The 24,102-nt window shown below is 32.0% G+C and overlaps 2 protein-coding genes and 1 long non-coding RNA gene across 3 annotated transcripts in view; all 3 read right to left on the reverse strand.

Moving 5' to 3' along the window:
* Nucleotides 1-11,853, reverse strand: part of LOC144842723 (uncharacterized) — a 250,709-nt gene extending 238,856 nt beyond the window's left edge. The window contains exons 1-2 of the long non-coding RNA XR_013612162.1: nucleotides 11,670-11,853; nucleotides 9,063-9,161 (exon numbers count right to left, since the gene is read on the reverse strand). This is a non-coding gene — a long non-coding RNA (uncharacterized LOC144842723). The remainder of the gene's footprint in view (nucleotides 1-9,062; nucleotides 9,162-11,669) is intronic.
* Nucleotides 11,854-16,110: 4,257 nt separating this feature from the next.
* Nucleotides 16,111-19,012, reverse strand: LOC144843319 (G-protein coupled receptor GRL101-like). The gene is made up of 4 exons (XM_078700112.1): nucleotides 18,960-19,012; nucleotides 17,760-18,736; nucleotides 17,219-17,418; nucleotides 16,111-16,275 (listed from the first exon to the last, which is right to left on the reverse strand). The coding sequence occupies exons 1-4, from the start codon at nucleotides 18,986-18,988 to the stop codon at nucleotides 16,111-16,113; spliced, it is 1,371 nt and encodes a 456-aa protein (XP_078556238.1). The 5' UTR covers nucleotides 18,989-19,012.
* A 1,481-nt stretch (nucleotides 19,013-20,493) lies between these two features.
* Nucleotides 20,494-22,622, reverse strand: LOC144843320 (uncharacterized). Its single transcript, XM_078700114.1, has 7 exons — nucleotides 22,568-22,622; nucleotides 22,288-22,401; nucleotides 21,884-22,030; nucleotides 21,579-21,695; nucleotides 21,267-21,383; nucleotides 20,960-21,069; nucleotides 20,494-20,559 (listed from the first exon to the last, which is right to left on the reverse strand). The coding sequence occupies exons 1-7, from the start codon at nucleotides 22,620-22,622 to the stop codon at nucleotides 20,494-20,496; spliced, it is 726 nt and encodes a 241-aa protein (XP_078556240.1).
* Nucleotides 22,623-24,102: the final 1,480 nt, after the last annotated feature.

Genomic DNA, 24,102 nt, shown 5'->3' on the forward strand with positions numbered 1-24,102 from the left:
AAGTGGATGTGTAGGGTCATTCATATTGTTTCAACTTAGTAACAGTTCTGTATCATCACTACGCGCAATAGGCGAGTGAATAGATAGTTACAAGTTGTTTTATTTGAAATTACTTTAAGTATAGCCTCTTTTTTACTCATGTCACATGAGACAACCACAAGGCTGCTGTACATGCAAAAATAACTACCGTGGCCTACATACCTCAAAAAATTATGCCAGGCATAGAGCAAGAAAGTCGATTAGGATAAACATGGAAAAATTCTTTCATGTAACTGGCGTGACAGGCGGAGGAGGCAAAGGGACATTATGCTTAATTCTGAAATACGCGAGCACAATGAAAATACTGTTTTATCGCAGATGTACCGCGAAACTTAGATTTGATAACATCGTCTTCACTATTACGATATTGTTCCATATTTCTCTCTTAGGGAGATATTATTATAAACAAAACTTCTTATTTCATCTGTAGATTTTCAACCGTCCACGATATAGAAGTGAATTCCGGGTTGATAATGTAAATATTTTGCTGCTTCCTGGTTTTTGCTGCCGTTGGCGGCGACATACATTTTGCTTTATTTATGGGCCACGCGTGAAGTTTAAGCAAAATGAAATTATACTGCAAAAAATAACGATCAAATCAATTATATTAAAAAATCATCGAAGTATATTGCAGTGGAATTTGTAAAATCAATAAATAAAATTAATATCTGAAATCGAGTAAAAATTACATTAGTACGAAAGCCTAATCTTGCCACATCATGATTGTAAATGAAATTTCGACATAGCAAAAATAAATAAATAAAAACAAAAAATAATTGGCCTAATAGCTACTATCGAGGCATAAGAGACAAGCTCTTATTTTGAATTTAACAAATGGGCAATACGAAATTCGAAATTTGATGGGCCACTGGGGCTTTAGGCGTTCCATACGTAGCGGCCGAAATGAACGGCAGCCAATGTGCACTGTATTATTTATTTATTTATTTTTCAACCAGGTAAAACCCCGACTTGTTCCCGGTTTCCTTGGTCGGCTCACTCCTCTTCCACACATAGCCGAATGGTAGCCGAGTTGCTGTAATGTTTTGCATGTGTATCGCTGTTCAGACCCGGGATGCTTTTGCCCATGGTGAAAGCCGTTTATTTAAACGTCTTCTACAATAAACGCCCGTCTGATCTTCCATAAAACATCTTCGGAATATTCAACCTCCACTCTCTTATAAACGCTCCGCCACATATATTTATACACGCAATATTGTATTATAACACAAACACAATTCTATTTGTTGGAAAAGATCGACACAAGGGGGATATACAGCCATTTCACAACAGTAATTGTAACAATATGATGAATATGGTTAGGGAACTAGAGAAGAAGTTAGTTTGATTAAGTTAATATTATGTTTGAAACTATCGGCTATACGCGTACACAAAAAACGCACTACGTATAATTTATATTTATAATACAAATAAAAACGGAAGTTAACCGTACCTATAGTTACTGAATGGTTTATTTGTGTTTCTATGTCTTTACAGATTGAATAAATACACAGAAAGAAAATAAATAAAATAATGGGATACATTTTGTATTTCATCCTACACAGAAATGCGAATGTGCGTGTTTAATATCATTTGAATCACGTTTATCTAATCCTTAACCTATTTCACAGTTATATGCATTCACGTATAATGTACAGTAATATTTGCATTTACAATAATTATTGCCAATGTATTTTTAATGAAATGTAATCCAAATGGAACATCCACAAGAGTATAAACACCTACGGCCTACCTTAGTCTGAACATTCACACGAGATCCTGCCATAAGCAGAATGTTAACAATATCTGTACAACCTTGTTGTGCAGCACAATACAACGGCCCACTTCCATTCTGAAATAAATAAAACACGTTTAGGTATTACTATCAACTCAAATTTGTTTCTAATTTGAATTTAAATTCTACCGTATTTAACTAGTTTAACTATTATTTAGTTAATCGTTCTCTGACAGATACAAGCCAACACTGTTGTTGGTGCTTAGTTTATAATGTAATGTTCAATTATTTGTAAGAATATAATATCTAATATATAGCATATAATATATTATTATTATTATACATTATGGGTTTTAGAAACAGGAGTGTTTACAAGTTACTACATTTTCTCAAATATAAATTTGGCTTTTAAACATGTACGGTATTTAAACATGTTTTCCAGTCGACGCTGAGTTGGGTTGAATGAACAACCAACAGTGATGATAATCGAGCCGGACCACCAATTGTTTAAACAATTGGTATTAAAGTATGATTTTTCAACTTAGTTTAGCGCTTTCTCTCTCGAGCATTGCTGGAGAGTTGGAACACCAAGACTACGTAAAAAATAAATTGGATTTTGATTGGTTGGTTTATGCTTGGACTGAAGACAAAACATTAAATTGAATTTTTTTGTTATTATAATTTATTTAGTTTTACTTATACAATAAGTGAAAACGTCGTCGCTTTGTGAGAATTCAAGAAGTAGCAGTGCGTACTATTTTATTATCAAATTATGATGACGTAATTTGTGAAACTTCTGTTATCGTTAAAGTTTTAAACGCAGTGTTGACACATATTTCACTCCTATTCATGTCAATCGTTAAAATGTCAGTAATCTAAAATACGTCGACATAAAGACCAGTTACCCCTTTTCATACCAAATCGTTGAATCTGCATAACTCAAAGCAACTCAACATCGACTGGAAAACAGGCCGTACTCTCGATAATAATATGGAAAAATAGGTTTTTTACTGTTTAATCGAAGAGAGAAATATTCACTTAAGACATGTAAAGATATGAGGCATTCGTTATTTATTCAGTATATAGGCTACACTGGTCATTGACAAAATAAAAGTAAGTGCAAAGTACAATAATTTCGACAAAAAAAGTATTTTCGTACATTAAGTTTCTTAATAACTGTTACGGGCCTATTTATACGAGATATGACAGACCGGTAACGTCTTCGGCTACGTACACCTTAAACATAGGATGAATCTTTTTTTTTTATTTTGGACGAGATGGTAAAAACAGTCCGTCGTCAATTTTCAGAAAGGCATCTTAGAGTTGGAATAAGGAAAAAACAAAACAGATCCATCTAAGATAGTGCACTGTTTAATTACGCCGATGATGCAAAATGTTAAGATTAATGGAAGCCCTTAATGATGTATATCAGTAAGCTTTTCGAAAAAGGAATACATTAAATTGCAAGTACCAACACAAAGCTTTACTGAAATTTCATCAAATCCACAACACATAATAGTACAACTGATAGATGTGTTGTGTATAACGCAAAAGCGACAGCTGACGTTTTTAAAAACATGTTTAAGCCTATAACACAAATATGAAAAAAAAAGTATTCCCAAAAGTCTGAACCAGATGCCATCCCCGTTAATGTACCAAAACACACGCACCGAGTAAAAATGTATCAGAAATCGCTGTGTACAGGATGTCTCCCAAATGAATGGCTAAAATGCTAATGTTTCCCCTCTTTTATAAGAAGGGCGAATTTAGAAAACTATAGATCTGTCCCATTGATTTCTTGTGAAATACTTGAACGTATCATCATATTATTAATTTTGACAAATGTTCAAAACGGTTTTTACACTATTGATACACGCAGCATTACTTTATGATCTTGCTAACATTCTAAATTGGAAATGACAAATAAACTTTATCATTAAACTTTAGGCCATTGGTTTAGTCCCTCATATTTCATCATTGGAGGAGGTTATTCAACCGAAACAAAGTCACCACATGAAAGAAAATTGTAACCGAATGTTAAAGTCGCCAAGGTACCGCTATAAAAGTTGCAGTCGAATGGTAAAGTCGCAGAGTCGCCGCATGAAAAGTAGTCTCTGAATTCTGAAGTCTCCTAGCCGCAGAAAAAAAGTCGCCGCTAATTAATACCACAAAGTATCTGAAATTTTAAAGTTGCCGAAAAAAATAGCAGTCTCCGGCGTTCCATACATTCCAGTCTCTTTTCCAAGCATCAATTCCGTCAAGATTTTTGTCTAACAGAAATGCGATCCAAAAATATGAGTTTTTTAAGTGATTAAAAGATATTTTGTTCAATCAACAAATGTTTGGTCAACCATTAGCCTTTTGTGATTTTATGGATTTTAGCACCGTGACCTATGACTGCAGTTGATACAAATTCTTGCTCATTGTTTTATTTTGGCATATAGGCCTATATTATCCTATTAGGCCTAGAAGAATAGGAGTTAGGCCATATTATATTATATAGGCTAGGTACTTTGTTAACGTCTGTGTTTTGTATGGTAAATACACATAATGGCTATTTAAATTATATTGATGGAGTAGGGAACGAGCGTTTACCTCGACAATAAGCAATTCTAATTGGAATATTTTAAATGTCCCAAATTCATCAAATGTGCCATGAAAAGGATAGTAATCGGTGATACAATGCAAAACACACATTTGGTTTTGATGGAATTTAATTCAATAGTTTGGACTCATTTTATGACAAGTTTCTCTTTCGGATGTAATTTCCAGGGTTCGAATTGTATTCGATTAATAAATCAACGTGTCTGTACTATTTGTTCATGTAGTCGACATGTATACGTACTGTTGTACACATAGCCTTGCCTACACTTATTTATTTACGCCGAAACTTCAGTACAGTAGAACCTCTCCTTTGGAACACCCCTATTCAGGGAACGAGAACTCTGACTGCCAAAAGAAAAAATATCACAAAAGTAAACAAAACAATTACTAAATAATTGTATTCAACATTATTAATACACAACTTTGGTACTTTCTCTGGTTCGAAATGTTTTATTGGCTAATCGTTAGTCTAAATTTTCAATTCTTCTAAATGTATTCAGTTAGTCCAGATCAATTATTAAGGAGACAATTGCGGTTTTAAGGGGACAATAACCAACAATTTTCGAAAGGTGAGGTTTCAAAGGTGACCTCTTAATAGGTGTTCCTTGTATTCTAAAACCATCTGTGGGCACGACCTATGGCACGCGAGCGAATTGAGCGTAACAATGCATCTAGTATAATTAAATATCGTCAACAAAATGATAATGTTACTAATAGACAAGGGCTGGCCAATATAAACATATACATAACCACCAAGTATAATTGTTATTATTGTTACTCACTCTACCCAAAGACAATTCCTAAACTAATCGGATAGAACAAACGACAAGAATTGCACCAAACGTTGCCACTTTTAAGAATAAATATTATTGTACACCATTAACAATTAATTTCGTAAAAGCATACTGTTCTAATAATTGATCTTTTTTTATTGTTTGCTCTTTTTGGAAGTCAACAATACTGATACAGATACATGTAACTTGCATTATCACATTGTTGTGACGTCTATAGTCTTCTGTGGTACACAATACGTATTTGCATATTTTCCACCTGTGGCTTGGTTTAAATAGACGAGGTATTTGTAAAGGGAGGAGTTCCGGGCAGGAGGTTGTGCACAACACATGAATAAAGTGAACGGTACCCAGTAAGATGTGTTTTATATTGATTTTAGGAATCTGATTTTGAAATACATTATGGTGTTTGTTATTACAGTAACAGTTGACGCTTACTAGTGATGAGAGGTGTTATTGTTGGTCTGGCCATGATTGTTTTTGTCGAATGGATTAATTAGTTTCGTGGGGACTCGACGTCGTTGGATATATGTATTCAGAACTGATTGAGATTATATTCAGAACTATTGGTACTGGGATTCAGAACTGTGGGTTGTTGAATTCAGAACTGGTTGGTGTTTGATGCGGATATTTTCGTGTGCTGGTTTGGACATTTACGGAATTAACCAACGGCTGTGATTGTTGGATTAGAAACGGCAGTAGTTAATTGTGTGGTTGTATATCTTTTCTTAATAAAATATTTTTATTTATTTATCTTATTTTTATAATTGGATAGTTCTAACTATAATAATTGTATTATCAGATTTGAAGTTTGAATGTGAAATTGGCAACATGGCATTTAAATATGATATGGATGGGTCTGTGTTGAAATATTCAGGGGATGCGAATGATGCTTCATTGCGGGATTATACAGAACCTAAAGCCATTTTTAGCGTTGAAAATGAAAGTATTTCTAGATACAATAGATGAGGAACATAAGAATTATATAACTAAAATACGCGACTTGTTAAAAGCACATTTTGAGAGTCAATCCTGGACATGGGGTATTGAATCGCAGTTGTTAACTAGGAAACAATTACTATCAGAAACCTTGATTAATATGCGTCGGATATTATGTTATGGCGTAAGCAGATAAAGAAATCAGATTCTGAGCTCCTGTCTATTTTATGAGAGGTTTATTGCCGAACATTCAGGTATTTTCGAAACGCTTTAGATGCAGCTCGGCTAGCCATATTTGTCCAGCGTACTGTGGATGAATCATCCTCTGGTACTTTTATAAATAACCATCCCAAGTCCCGTGTTAGTAATGAAAATACAACGCTAGATACGATCGCGGGCATGGTTGCGCAAGTTTCTAATATATTACACAGCATTGAATCGTCTAGTCGGGTTCAGTGGGTGATTCCTCCTTTTAATTTTGATCATAGGAAAAATGTCTCCTGTGGTATTCTGGTCATGGACGATTTGAGAGCCAAGATAGCGAAAAATAAAATAAATAAATACCAGCGCATATCACCCTCAATACAGGAGAGAAGCAATGCTGTTATCTTAGAGTGCATTTCGCATTATGTAAATGAATATCATAATGATTGGGATAAATATTTTCCGGCGATACAGTTCGCTTATCGTACAGCTCCGGCTACAAACTCTGTTGGTTATAGTCATTTTTACCTTTAATATGACAGGGAAGCCAGGTTTCCGCTCGATGTGACAATGCCACTATCCCGAAAAAACATTACGAGATCATAATTATGCATGTGTTAATAAGTCAGTTGGAGATATTTAGAGCTGTTTCTAAGAATCAAGCGGAAATGAAGGAGCGATAGGACGAACGCGTCCGCGAGGTAACATATAAGTGGGCGATTCGGTTTGGGTGTATATACCTTCGTTACAGAAAGGTTTATCGCGTAAATTAATGAAATTTTGGTCTGGCCCTTATCTGTTAGTTGAGAAAACGTGGCCGGTTAATTTTTGTGTTTGGAACTTAGTTCTGAAAGCACCAGTTCATGTGAACCGGATGGAATTTGTATATAATCGATATGCACGACCCACTAGTAATAGTTTACATACGGATCCGGAGCAAATGAGTGAGCTGCCGGAATTCGAGATCGGGGACTGTCCGGAGGACTCATTTGAGCCGTTGGTGGCCACCCATAATTTAAAACGGTACGGAAATACCATTTAACTTTTCCTGGCATTCCTGAAAGTAAGCAAGAGTTTGAAATCGAAACAATTATAAGAGGACGTTATCGTCAAAAGTGTTTGGAATACCTGATTAAATGGAAAGGTTTTCCACACTCTCGGAATAAATGGGAAGCCGTGCAGAATCTGAATTCCACTGCCCTTGAGTACATAGCGAATAATCCTGTAAGGATTACGGGGAAATGTAAAGTTTGAATTCTGATGATATATAGTGTAGTGGCATGGTATCAAGTAAAAAGCAAATGCATGTAATTCTGTATTTAGATATGTTAAATTCTCTAAAGCATGCGGTTATTATTTTGTCGGGGCGTATATTTATTGTCTATAAATTAACTGATGACAATTACCGAATTAATTGCAATTTTAATGTAAATGAATCATAATATTAGGGGGTGTACAGATGACGACCTAATCAATTACTATTAATATATTAGCTCAAACTGTACGGTATATATGGTATATAATTGGATAATGCGTATGTTGTGATATATAAAAAAAAGAGAAAATGTTTAAAAAAAAGTATATTTTAATTGGATAATGCGTATGTTGTGATAAAAAAAAGAAAACGTTAAAAACAAAGTATATTAGAATTGGATAATGCTAGAAATGTAGATTTGTATCAGGGGTCAATTTTTGTAGGGTTGGCGTATGTTGTGGTACACCTATTTGCATATTTTCCACATGTGGGTTGGTTTAAATAGATGAGGTAGGCCTATTTGTAAAAGGAGGAGTTCCGGGCAGGAGGTTGTGCACAACGAATGAATAAAGTGAACGGTACCAAGTAAGATGTGTTGTGTATTTATAACAATAAGCATTTTATTAGTTATCTCGCTGTTTTCACGTTCAAACACGGTATCGTTGACCTAAACGCAACTCTATTAAACTGTTCGCCGAGTGTCGCATTGATTGCAACACACTGCGTCGATAGCAAGTTAGCGAACGCCAAGATAATGTAATGCATATTTGCGCAATGTTCTTACCGGGAGTGTGCAATTTAATGTTTACATTTTGTTGATAAGTCAGTCTGTGGAGCACATGCCAAGGAAGTTAAGAATTATTCTTTTCTTTATTGTTTTAAATGTTTTAATTTATAAATTACATTCAATTATCGTACGAAGGAAGACAATTTAAATCCACCACTTTTAGACAAGATGATTTGAGCAAAGGCAGATCAACGAAATTATTCTTGATAATAAATAATAACTAACTAGGCCTAAATAACAATAACTGACTAAAACCCAACAAATCGTTTTAACAAGTGTTTGGTTACATTGCAAAATGATGAAATACATTTTCGTCGCAACAGCGATGATTCAACTAAAGAGAGGGTGCGAAATTGATAAATTAGCTGTTTGCACTTGGCATGCTCTTTTCCTTGTTTTTCTAATTCATTTATTCGTTTTAAAAATTAAAAAAAAACATTTTTTGTTTAGTTCAAGCAATTTCTATCATTGGAATCTTACCTTTTAATGTATATCTCAATGTTTTACAACAATTGTATATATATTTTTTTTTTTACAAAATTGCTTCAATCGGGTTAAATTTTTCACTGCACCTTTTGAATTGGCGAGTTATGAATGTTTGCATATTATATTATTTTTATGGTAAATAAACACTTTAGTTTGCGGAGATAAAAGTATATACACTTTCCAGATTTATTAATAGGTAAAATTAAAATGCACTTTATTACTTACGTTAGATTGAAGATTAACATCAGCATCTGATTCAATTAAGTTCTGGCAAACAGTGACATTGTTGTAATAAGCCCCAATAAACAGGGCTGTTTCACCATCCTATTGAAAATATTTAAATAAAAACTTGAAAAATTATCTTATTTAAAAACCAAATATTGAAGAATAATTAATCATATGTCCAAATAACTAATTTTACTATGTGTTTAAATGTAATATTTTGTGTGATAGACACATTTGTTTTGTTTTTGCATCTACATTATTTGCTCTGATATGAAGTCAATGAATAAGTTGTTTATTTTAAGAAAGGTAAGCATAATAAAATATTAACAATACTAATTGGGGATAGACAGGTAAATTATAAATGCTTAAAAGTAAACGTTAAATATGTATTGTTCTAAAAACCATGAAAATAGGCCATTTTGTAGATCACTTCCGTAGAAAAAAAAAATGTTTTCACTTAAAAAAAGACAAATATACAGTTATATTCAATGAAGAAACCCGATGGCTGGCAGCCAATTTGACTATTATTTGCTTTAAATATACAGTTTTTCAGCTAAATGATTTGTTTTTATTCAAATTGTTGGTCAACGTGAATAAATAATATGTGACATTGAAATGGCATATTCAACAACAACAATTAAAGGAAAAGGAAAATATAAGTTTAACTGATGAGATTGTTTACTCTGTGAGTAAATTGGTAATTTATTAATGGATTGTATATAGAATACTTCAGTACTCATTTTTACCACATAAGAATTAAGTTGAAACACAAAACTAATAATATAAGTTTGCTTAGTCATTAGCTATCCCCGTTTACAATGATTATTTTTTTAATCTTTACACAGATTGCATTAACAACAACGTCGTAATGTTGACCGGCAAACAAAGATTTTGACAAATATGATTTGAATCGCTAGGATATTCGTTTATTCAAAGGATGAAAATAAATGGAATAATCCGATAAAGTTTCCGTTAACTACTTAGATTATTTTTTTTAACACTTCCTTTTTTTTTGTGTTTTAAGAGGAATATTTTGGGATGTGTGCTTACAGTTTATATGCAAATGATTTCTCAGCGGTTTTAGCATGAATATTCACTGGCTTTTTCATCTCGTAATACGCATTTACAAGATTTTTGTCTGATAATAGCTTAGCGCATGCGCGAATCAGTGAGCAGATGAGGTGGTAACAAGCGATTTCATCGATTTGTACGATTTGTACACACAATGTTATATTTTATTATAGACGATGTAGTCCAGAGTAGCAACAATATTTTATAAAACCACTTGTCTGGTCTTTTGAATGTCGGGGCGTTTCAAATATTGAATACGTAGTTCTTGAGCCACCCTCAAACTGAGCTACGGGTTTAGCATTATATTGCTGCAATTCCAAGATGATGTGAACATAATCATGAACGAGTTCAGAATAGACAAAAATGATTATCGAATGGCCTAGCTTACCGGTCTTGCCTTTGTTAATGAGTTACGGAATAGAGCCGTCAATTTTGCAACTCATCAACAATTCTCACCATCCAAATCGTAAACACTCATTATTTTTATATATTATTAAATCTATCATCTAGTAATAATAATAGTGTCCTACAAAACTATGTGCATCACATGGAGTCCCTGAATCATTAAATGTAGTAGACAAGCATGCTACAAAGGACCGATCCAAGTAACATGTTAGCTTTATTAAGTTTACTTTGTTATATTTTGTATTTGTCTTAAGAAATTATATAATATATTAAATAATAATAATATGATAATTATAAAAATAACATAGTTAATATACTTACTGTATCTATGCTATTTTTATAACTTTAATATTGTCCCAGAATACGTATTTGTTTAAAGTATTTATCGTCAAAGAATTTAAACCTGGATTACATTTGGAGGCTCAACCGGGAGATTTATTTAAATATAAATCATTCCAATTTCCTGTTGATTGTTATGCTTTTGCTTTTCTTTTTTAGAGTTTATGTTTATTTCATACACTAAGCTTATATGTTGTGTACATGTGGCAGATTTTGAGAACAATCCTGTTTTATGTAAATGGTGTAGTTGTATTGTACAAAATATCTAAATCATGGCAGTACTTTTTTCTCTAATATTTACAGAATTATGATTGAATAATGAACCTAGGATGATTTATTGAAATTCGTAATTTTGTAAAGTAATCCATATATTATAATATATTGCTGGAATCGTTATTTGAATAATTTACTATTGCTTATCTTACATACTATATTTGATTGATCACTTAATTTTAAATTCTTATACAACAAACAATACTCTCAAAACCATAAATCACACTAAAATTAGATGTTTTCTAATATTGTATATTTAAATTATTTATTATTATTATTTTCATTATTTTTTTTGTTCTTATCTGCATCATTATTTGCATTCATATTACAGTATTTGTCATTTTTTTCTCTTTTATAGGGACAGCACACTTTTACTACAAATGTATATCTAAATGATATTACACAGTCTGAGGTCAATATATTAATTTATTATAGATAATATGTTGTTATTGTGTTAACACTCTTTGTATTATTATTATTTACATAGAAAAATAAGTCATAATTGATTTGTAGGCCTACCTTGTTGTAACAGTTTACAGCCTTTAACTTAATAATATGTGTACAAATATCAATCTCACTATTGTTTGCACTTTCCGGAATCTATGAAATATGAACATATAGTATTATTAAAATATATCCAATTGTATATTTAATTAAATCACATGCATTGATATGATTGTTAAACACAAGATCAGAATATTCTATTTTTTCAATCGTTGTTTACTAAAAGAAGACATCTCATCCCCAACTTTAGTCGGATTACGTTTTTAACAATATTTGGTAATATTCTAACATATTCATCTGTATTTTATATGTACAGTTATAATAAGAGACACAAATAATGATTATGATGGTGATGATGGTGATGATGATGATAATGGCGATGACGATGATGATGATAATGGCGATGACGATGACGATGATGACGACGACGAAGACGATATTGTTTTTATTGTAGAATAATAAAGTAGAGTGGAAGAGAGGCAATCAAGAATAATAAAGTAATGCAAATTACCACCATGTTTTATCGAGGCTAATTCAATAAGTAAATTCATTTGTATATATATACACAGATGGAAGGTACTGTTTTATACGTTTCAACATAATCAAGCTAAATACTAATAATTATGATTTCTGTCAGTAGTTGCATAGTAAAATCACCTACCTTTAGGCTATTATGAGCACATAGTTCTAGAAGTTCTTTTTTCAGATCCATTTGTAATTCCTATACCGTGTATATATACTAAAAAAAAAAGAAGTGGTTAACAATAAATATTATAAATTGGTTGTGAAGAATGTATAAAAGCAATACAAACATGGTGTGTAGAGTGTTGAAGTTCAACTTATAACAAGGACCACCAATTAAACACAAAGCTATCAAAATAAACGTTCATATTTAGATCCAAACAGCTTCCATAATCATAGTTACCGTATTAGTATTTATGATCATTTTAGATACTTGTGGTATAGAACAGACCAACAATGTTCTCTCCTTCAGAAATGGTTTCAGAATTGTATATAAACTTAAAGCATAATATGATCTAAGAGAAAGAATGACGCTGACAATGTTTCTATTTATTGTGCGCAATACTCGTATGGACACCACATTTACTGCTGTTTTACTTTATTTCTTATGAACTATTCTAAAATTTTGAATTTAAATATTATAGGCCTATATTTGTAATATAAATTCTTAAAATAAATCATTCTAAATTGGAATACACGAAACTGATTTATTTTTACAGAAACAGGGGAAATGTTGGTTAAGATAAATATATGTTACTTGTATAGCAACATTTGTAGTAGCTAACAAAACTAAAGTATAACTGTAAATGATGTGCAAACATTTTACATTAAACACAACCCTATCCATATATTCACGTTAGTAAAGTACATTTTTACAAGTTACTTTTCAAACTCACCTGATTTGTGCTGAAATATATGTTTCCTCAATCAACAGTTGACTGTTTTTGTACAGAACACCAGACGCTATACATTATCATTTGTATAAGCTATATATAAGTACATTCTAAAAAGTTGCTGCAACAAGCGTGATTTGTTATTTATTGTTTGCTTTGATCTTATCATAAGGTGATTGGAGCTACACCGTTGTGAATTTCCATTTTAGGTGAGCAAAGTAAACCATTATACCGAATCGGTTAACGAGGTCGAAGTACAATTCATAAATGTATAGACATTACATTCCTCAACCACTAATTCAAAGAACAATGGGTTTTTAAAAATATAATTATAATTCATCGTGCTTATAAACTAAGTCTCATTTGAGGCTTGGTTAGTGGAGTTAAAAGAGTTACAACCCTGGAACTAGGTCAGGATTGCACCCTGCCATCAAGCTACAACTCCATTTCTATCTAAAGTTGATGCGTAATTGTAATATTTATTCTATTTTTTGACATTATGTAATACATTTTCAATTCACATAATTATTTAGGCCAACAGTATATGTAATGATATTAGCTCAGCCGTTCCAATTTTCCTGCCGGGCTGTATACCGTTAATAGAGTGACGGATATAGATTGGTAAGACGAACTAGAAAATCCATTTTGTTATCTACCAACGATAACATGTTTCAGTTGTTGTGCACAGAAGTATCAAACACTTTGATATCATTATTTGTAATATGATAAAAGATGACAGTTTGTATGGATAATAAAAAGTGGCGTGATTTACTGTTTGCTTTGATCCATGTCATAAAGCTAATTGGAGCTAAAGACTGATATCAATGTTCTATTTCAAGTACCAGACCCCAAGTAACCCCTAACTTAATGCGATATTTGGACTTCAAGTAGAAATAAGTCCAAGCATATATATTTAAGGGATTGATCGGCGCTTTACCCTTCGCTTTACTTGTGAAACGGATTGTGTCATATTTAAGCATTCCTTTAGTTTCACATTGCCACCTTTTATCTGGGGAGTCTGTGAGGTGGTCGTTTCCATGTCTTTGTGATTCCTTTAACAAAATAATGATGCTCCTGAGATATATAGCTATATAGGCTAATAAGTTATATGTTTTGTTTTTACCAGGTTCTCTATTTCAATAATTGTTGACAACACTTCCTTCCTTTAATTCTAAAAAGTACCAAGAACTGTCTATCGGTGACACATTTTTTAATGCAATGGGTTGTGAGTGAAGCACATTTGAAAGACGTAAAATATTCTGATTTTAGCAGGTGACATAGACAATTTGTACCTTAATGGTGCTGATGTCTTTTAGTTTGGCTAAAGTACCGTATTATGTTTTACATTGATAATACCACTAATACATAATATATTGAAGACCAAAATGTAGGTTTTGGTCATACTTTGGTTTACAATTCACAGTAGAGATAGACGATATTTTAACTACAAAATGCGTACGTGCATTTGAACAAAATAGCTAACAATATCAAAGTACATGTGTTTATCGCACCGTAAGTCAACAGTCTTCTTATTTGTTGAACTCGTTATCAGGTTAAGTTCACTGAGGTATAGTACTGTATTATTATTATACAACAGTAGTCCATTTTACGTATGTGAACTTATTAGATAATTGTGAATCAATAATATTCGAAAAAAATATGAACAACATGTATGCATAATAAACAGACTTGGATCATTTATTCACTAGTCAACGTTTAGATTTTGTCTGGAAATGTTAGCTACATTTGTAAAAATATACAACGCAACATGTGCCAAAAAGATTTATCTTTTTACTAATATTATTTCAAAACATGGTCTCGTGACTAGCTTACAACGTGTGTAAGATATTTTTGGGAGGAAGTGAATTGTAAATGATTGAACCATTGGGACGTTTCTGATATTATTTGGCATACGAGTACATTTCCGTGAATGTAATCAGTGGGTAATCAAATAGAATGAGGTATTTTAAAACCGTGAGACTGAGGTAGTACAGACTTATAACCTCCTACTGCAAAATGAATAGTGAATCTGGAGAATCCTTAAAATCTTATTCTATTTGATGTAATGTAGGTACATGAGGTCAAATGCGCAGTAAGACATTTTTATCTATCAATACATGCCGCACTACAAGTAGATAGCAATATAATCGTAATTATTCGTGTCGTATAATTAATATGTAGGCATACAAAAATATAAAAGGAGGCGGATTGATATAAGTAGACCATTGCTCTACCGCTAAGCGGTCTTTAAATTATAATGCCTACTCGAAAATAACAGTATAAACCTACAAAAACATATTGGACGAGTTTTCCTTGTTAGATCATATAATATCGATGATATTATATAGAAATGGATTTTCTTGCGCAGAAATGTACGTACTGTTATGATTGTTGATTGAACCAACATGACGAACATTACCTTATTTGGTATTCTAAGCATAAAGTACGCCCTCAATGTGTTACTGTTCACGGTCTTAGCTAAATGTGGGCTTATGTCGACACGGACCTAATATTTATTTTGTATTATTAAAAAAAAATAGCTTCTTAATTATATAGAAAACTACACAACCAATGTAAATATGTTGTTTTTTGTTTTCCCCTAATCAATTTGAATTTTTAAATGGCCCAAAAAACGTTCGTATTTCAAATATTTTGAAGTGTAACTTTTATCATCAGTAACAGTGTCCCTGTATCAAGCATTTTGAAAAAAAAAAAGAATTGATTATATTCTGCTCAAGTTATACTAAGATAGTGTTTGTGCTTTGTTCTAATAGGAGTGGGGGAGATACTCTCGTTGTTTGTCATCATTTCCACATTTAAACCACAGATAGATGTGGTCATGAGCAACTCCATTAAATTGTGTAGGCAATCTGGACCAAGATTCCAATTCTGGGACACTTCTTGTTATTGTTACTAACGTTAGGTCATACGTCAAAACTACAAGACGGATCTTTATCACAATTCTTAATCATTTTTTCTCGTTTTACTCCTGATGGAGGTTGCAGCTCTCTGATTGCTCTTGTCTAATATAATAATGCAGCTTAAACGTTCGTGTCATTTTCTTGAATATTTCGATTGTTGAGTCCATCTTTTAACGACTTCATAAATAAGTTCAGTTGTTCAAAGTCTCTAGAAATAAGATGTTGTTTCTTATCTTGTTCGTAAACTGCATCCTGTGTTAATAGAAGGCAAGTACGAATATTGTCCTGCAGAAATTAAAAAAAAGCTCTAAACAAAAAATGTATTAAGGTAAATATTATATTTATTAGAGGGGTATGTTAAGGTAGGGTAGTTGTACAGTAGTGGTAGTGATGGTGAAGTATTAAGTTTCAAATGTATATGCTGGAGAGTTTATTCATTCACAATTACGAAGTTCAATAGTACAGAAAGAAGCGGGTGCCTGTTTGGATACCACTTACATGTATACATAAAGTATAGAAATAATCCTATATAGTGATACGGAAATATATTAGGAAGGCCTACTAGAGTCGGCTGTAGAGTAAACTGTAGAGTTGTGGTATTCATTGGTAATGGTGGTAGATTCAGTGAATCGTAGATATTGGTGGTTAAAATAGTTAGTAGAGTAATTTGTAACTACCGATATGAATACTAGTATAGGACTACTTCAAAAAAGAAGCTTTAACTATAAAAGTGATATTTTTGTAGTGGTAGAGTAAATGGTGTCGACAGGTGAAATTGTAACCCAGTAGGTAGGTGATTTGAATGATTTAATTATATTTAATAACACGTGTACAATTCCCATGAATGTATCCCACAATGTATCCTCAGGAACCTTCAATAATTTTTCTAAAAAAATATTAAGAAAGATAATTTATTAAAAAAAAAAAAAAACAATAAGACTGCCATTGCTGTATATAATAAATATCTCGGTGTTCAACAAATTCTGGATTAGTATACCTCTCTAATTGGAACACGTGACAACACCAACCACAATAACGAAAGTATATATAAAATGAAGAATTAACCCTTTATAGACACATTTTAAAATACTCTTAAAACATATCATATTACATTACATGTTATCTGACCATGTAAAGCGTTTTGATCCTTAAAATGATACGTTCAATGAATTGTGTTGTTTTAAGAAAAGATGAGAAAAAAGTTATTTTCTTGTTTTTATAAACTTACATTTTCTTTGTATATCACAACATTATAAACGACTACGTGACCGTGGTATATATGTCTACCGTGCATGAACTGAAGCGTTCTTTTCAATTCAAGTTCCACATCAGTTATCTGTGCAGAGGATAGTTTGTTTTGTTTCGTATTGCAAGCATTATAACTGTCATGAACAACTTTAAATGAAGATGTCACCTTATCGTTGTTTACTGAAAAATAGTAGAGAATAAAAATTGAAATGAAATAAATACTTAAGTTAAATAATAAATCATAATACCAAGAGACCATGCCTATTAATTCAAATAAATCGTCACAAAAGGCTGATGAATCTCGAGTTATCTTTATGTATCGGAATGTTAAATAGTGCGCTTGCTGTTGCCTGCAAAGGCTTGGTATTTGATATGTGTGCCACGTTTATAGGCATAGAAGGCCATTACATATATTTACATCATGGCTTCATCATTTCCGATAGATAATGAAAGAAAATGGCGTGAACCATTCATTTACTAACCTGAACGTGTAGTTGAGTGAGCAGTCAATTGTAATTAACTTAACTTCCTCATTTTACGTTTCTTTGCATCGTTTATCCATAATATTGTATACCGGTATGGATTGAGAGACGCATTGATCGGCAGTATCAGAGTTGCACTCCAAACGTAAACATCCACTGGGATTTCCCATGAACCTGTCTGAGCAACTATTCCCATTAAAATTATCGGGAACCAGCAACAGAAATCAGTAAATATAATCATCGCCATCTTGGTCGCCATTTTGACGTCTGTTCGATTTGAAACGCTTTTCTTGGCAGAGGCAGCTGTTTTCTTTACGATTAGGAATATGTAAATATAACTAATGGCTATAACTAAAAAACATAGCAAATTTAAACCCAACACAATTGCTACAGAGTATTTCCATCCAGATAATCGTGTGCTTGTTAATAGTAATGACAAACATACACTCGGGCGGCCGTAGAAATCATCGCCGAAGTAAGAAATGCCTAAGACTGGCAAGAATCCTAAAGTCACATCAATCAGCCAACCACAAGTTACAATGACATAACTCTTTTTGCGGGTTAACTTTAGTCTACTGAAAGGAAATCCTATCGATATTGCTCTGTCAATACTTATGATAACCAGCGTGAATACTGAGAACTCGCTGGATGTCATAAACAACGCACCTGCGAAATGACACAGGAAACTTGATCTCCATATGCTGGCATATACGGCATATTCTCCACGATAATAAACATCGGCACTGGCAATTATGACCATGTAGACACCCATTAAAAAATCTGATATTGCAAGGTTTGTTATAAGAAATGATTGCACGTTATTGTAACTGTTGTCTCGTACACGCCAGACAACCACGAAAGCGTTTCCTATAAGGGCACTAACACCTAATATCCACATCATCACTCGGAGGAACGATATTCTCATCAAGTCTTCACATGACGAAAATATATCAGAAGGTGGTTCACAGTGTGTGGCTTCTGACACCATGCAACAGAATTGGTTGTCATCAGTATACCTGCAACAGAATATTGAATGATAAACAAAAACAGTTCCATTATTGCCGTGATGTTGTTTTAAAAAGATTTTGTAATTTTTTTTTAAAGAATTTTAGGAATTCACTCAATTTTAATGTCAAACTTCCTGTTATATGCCAATGAAGCACACGTGTTGAGACCGTCAAAATGGAGAGGTTTTGATAGTATAGCGATACAACGTAAATAACTAGTTAATATACTTACAGATGAGTTAATGATAAACCATTAAACATATCTGGGTCTATATCTTCTAAAAGATTATTTTCCATATGTCTGTAATAATTCAATGCAAAAAAATACCTTTTTGTAATAAATTCTTAATGAACTACTGTATAAAACCTTTTGCTATAATACAGATGTTATGATCTAGGAATAGGAATTTGTTGTGTAGGAAGAGATTAAAATAATGTATGTACACAGTACGCAGTTTTTTGGTGGTGTATATAATAACAAATAAAATGTGTGTTAACCTGAAACAATCTCGGAACCTTTGCTTCACATTTATAGACAGAAATACAGAGCTAACAAGTATTCACGTTGTTGACTTTTGTATATACAATATTTCTTTATTACATGTATCATAAAACAATAACCTTATTAATTTTAAACGGACTTAATATAATAAGATAAGATAACATAATAAGAATATTTAAAAAAATAAACAATCAGCAATAATAATTTGTTGAAAAAACATTCTAAAAAACATGCTGTTTTTTTTCTTTCTTTAAACCTTAATTATATTGACATGATGTTAGTGTGTTTACTTACATTTACATGACAGCAACCCATGGCACATTTTCAAGAACATTTGGTCCAATTTTTACTAGTCCATTGTTGTCAATAAATCTATTTAAAAAGTCAAGATTCATTGGCAATGTAATAATTATTTGCGATTTATTGTGCCACACACAAATCACCGCAAATTGCATAATGTATAGGCCTAATAAAGCAAAGCCATACGTGCCATTTAACCCCCTATTACATACAGTAAATGTTTTTTATAATAAAATAATTAATAATACATAAATCTTACAATGAGTTTAGCTTATTAAATCCATCAAAGCATCCAGCCTGTAGATATTTGATTTTGTTTCCAAATAGAACCCTTAAAGATATAAAGTGACAATTAGACCATCTCTTCCAAAGTTAAACACTGACTGACTGTATTAAGTTTGTCAAAAAGCAGAAAGTGGTTATTCAATAACAACGTATTGAACATAAAACATACATAGACTGTAAATTGGATGGGTAAGAACCCGACTGCAATGATGGGGTTGGTAAGCAAAATATATAAAAGTTTGTTTCAGCACTTTGTTTACTAAAATCCCATCCCAATTATGCTGATAGCTTTTTTTAAATACTCACAGAGTTTCTACATTAATTTGGTACGAAAAAGAGAAGGTTGCTATTGACTCAATTCTATTCCACGATATATTACTGTAACATAAAAATAATATCAACATATTAGAATAGTTCAAGAAATGTATAATTGTTTGTGTTAGTAATACTTAATTTAGGCCTATTGATATAGGATAAGTGTTATTCTTATCCATCCAAGTCATTTGGAATAATTTTATTATTATCACAATTTATACTATTGATTAATATTGCTTGGTATCTTGATTTTAGCTTTGGAATGGTCCTTATAATCTAAGAATCATTATTAAACTTTTTAAATCTTATTACATACAGTGAAATTAACATTTGGAAGCGTGTGAAATTCATTTTCAATACATCATCAACTGTTAATAACGATGATGACCTTCTGACCCGAGCATGATAAGATTCCATATGTGAAAGAGAGCTACAAAAAGACAAAAATAACACGTTAAATAACAATCGTTTTTAAATCTTGTATTATACTGATATAATCAATATTGGACATCAAATTGCACGAAATACTACCACCCATGCGTAACATAATTTTAACAATAGTAATGCAAGTACGTACAAATTCATTGTAGGTCTAGACAATTCGATGTTCAATATTGGTTATATCTGTATAATACAACATTTATTCCTCAGCAGCTACAATGAAATAATTATAATCCAGTGAACCCATGCATATTGGTGAAATGAAATGAAACTGATTCAAAATGATAAAATAGGCCTACTGTATTTTATTCGAATTATAACGCTGCTGTATTGCTGTTCTGAGAACAATGCATAGTTATAGTAGGTATGAGATAATAACGTATATTTACATGTATCTTGTTGATACTGAGAGCATTTGAGCTTTTGAAAACATTCCATCCTGTACGTTGGTACTTGACAGTTAAGCCGACACATACGCACCCCGTTGGACATTCAAAGCCTATAGAAAAAGTCACAAAATGCTAAAATCCGTTATGTGTAATGTACATGTTGAAATGCGACAGTAGGCTAATCAAAAGTATGTTAAAACTTATTTCAATATTAAACAAAGAAAATAATTAGCACAATTAATAATATGATAAACAAAGAAAACAATGTTTGTAACGCGAAGAATTTAATTAATTTAAAAATACATACTGCAGTACAATTCATCATCGGCATGTGGACACTCTGCAACACCATTGCACTTCTGAGATGGTGAAATGCATACGTTAGAACTATGACACCTGAACATACCGGGGCATTCATAGGATTCTACAACACAAAATGAACATACTACTACTTTTTAATAATAGACTGTTGGGAAAAATGTAATTTCACTCTTTTGTGGGAAAACATAAATGGAATACAAACATACAACATAATCAATTACAAAACGTAACTCGTTTTAGAATAATTCCATTCTGTTGCTGTTTGCAGTATTTGCTACTGTAGCGTGATGTCACTTACCACAATTAGTTTCATCCTCTCCGTTTGGGCAATCCCAAATCGTGTTACATTGCAAATGCTTAGCTATGCAATATGATCCAGGACATTTGACAGTTTCACGTGGACATTGGATTTGTGCTGAAGTAAAACATATCATTTAATTGCTTAATCATGCTATTTCAATTAAGTTTGTTTGGGTTTCTCAATTGTATTGTGATTTATTTTGGCTTTTATTTAATCGCTTTGCATTCCATAGGCCTACTCGTAAATTATTGATCATTTCTTTTAGTGTTTAGGCTTGTAAACAATACACAAATTAGGCCTACAACAATTGTCCAGATGTGTTGCATCCCTACATCCCATTGGTAGTAATTGTGAGTCAATATCATGCACACACATCAAATCCTTTGAAACACATTCTCCGTTTTTACAGCGCATCTGATCATCCTCGCACTGGTTCTGGTTCCAGTATACTACATTTTATTGAATTAAGATAATTATTATTAAAACAATTTTAATACATTTATTCACTTCACAGTATCACAGTAAATAGATAATACAATTAAAAAGAAAATAAACATTTTTTAAATAAATCGTAAAAATATAAACTTTTCTTTTTTTATTCTTTCTTAAATGTGATCTTGCAATGTCAGTTAATATCGCCGTACATTGTCTAGCAACGATTAACAATCGCAAGTGGAACTTCCTTTAACCTATGTTTATAACTTACAGCAATCCTTCTCATCTTCAGTGATACTTCCAGGGCAATCCTTGGTACCATCACACCTTAACCGAAGAGGAATACAGGTTCCATCGTAACACTGAAACCCAAATTCACATCTAGCTATAAAAATGATAGTTGGCAAAAAAACAAAAACTGATCAAAATAATGTATATACAGTATAAACACAAGGGCCGAGAACTATTATAATATCAACTGTATATCAGAATACACATATTCCTGTAATGCTTTTGTTTTCACAAAATTTGAACACAAGTTGTAAACTTACTGCAGAAAAGTTCATCAGTTTCATCTGTGCATTGTGTAACAAAGTCACAGCGCATGTCTTGATGTATACACTCTCCATTATACATTCAAATTCATCAGCGCTACGATTTTTAAATACTGAAAAGAATGAACTTTAGAAATTCAACAACTTACTTGTACGAATTATACGATATTTTTTTTAGTTATTGATTGATTTACTTTATTCAAAATTCTCATAAAAAGAATACAAAGAAACGAAAACAAATACAAGACAACATCAATAACAGAGAAAATCAGGATAATCCTTTATTCTATCAAGTTTGTTTCCAAATGGAGTTCAAAATGTTCAAAATTATACCATTATTTTTTGAAAAAGTGATCTTTTAGTAGAAGTTGGTCGTAGAGTTAAAACAAATAAAATGTTTCCTTAATTAAAGGTGTGTCATTGGGATGGATATGGGTGTCCTAAGTTAAGGCTTCTGTTGTGTACAAATACGCTAAACAAAGTAGATAAGGCCTAGACTTTCACGATTTTCTACATTTTACAATTATTGTAAGTAAAATTGCTGATAATATGTAGGCCTGGTACCATCAAGTGTTACTTTATTTTTTAGTTAGGTCTATGTTTATCATTTGAAATTGGATTTAAAAATAAGTAAACATGAAAATAATGTATAAGGGTATGTAACAAGTAAAACTACATTATTCACAATAATGAAAAGAAATAATGTTTTATCTTATATTGTATTACTCACAACAATTAATTTCATCAGCTCCATTTATACAATGACGTATAAAGTCACACCGAAATGACAATGAAACACAAGTTTTGCTGTCGCATCTGAAGCTTTCTTCGCCACAAATATCTAAACACATGCCAATAATAACGTTTTAGGGGGAGGGAACAACATTCTGCACAATGGATTAAAAATAAGTAGGCCTACATACGCTGTGTCCAAATTATGTGGAACTTTATATTATATATTTTACAATTACAAAATATATTTTTGTGTCGTAAAACGTAATGTCCAATATATTCAATGTATGTGAAGTCTTACCAGAGCAATATTGTTCATCGGTGCCATCTAATCATTGTACCCATCACACAATATACACCTCATGTATGCATTCTTGATTGTCGCATTGGAATTCATTAATGCTACAAGCTTAAATAAAAATAGATTATTTGGTCATAGATTAGTATATTATATTAGGCCTACATATTCATATTGCTCTGAGTTGATTTGTAGACATTCAATTCAAATGTGTATTTATTTCCATGTATATGCTTAACTATAACAATATAATGGACTTACCGTTTCTCACCATAAACACACTACTGGGTTGGATTTCTATCGGGCTACTTTGAAAATTACCGACATAAATTACAACCAGCAAGCCAACAATTACAAATTAAGAACTAACGTCATAACAAATTGTATACTTAATAATAATTATAACAACGAAAAATCAATATAATCTAATAATTTTCATAATAATAAATATCTTTAAATTACTATTATAAATTATATAAATCAATTAAATTTAATAAATCAA

This window comes from Antedon bifida, chromosome 5, assembly GCF_963402885.1.
Source record: "Antedon bifida chromosome 5, ecAntBifi1.1, whole genome shotgun sequence".
Taxonomy (NCBI): domain Eukaryota; kingdom Metazoa; phylum Echinodermata; class Crinoidea; order Comatulida; family Antedonidae; genus Antedon; species Antedon bifida.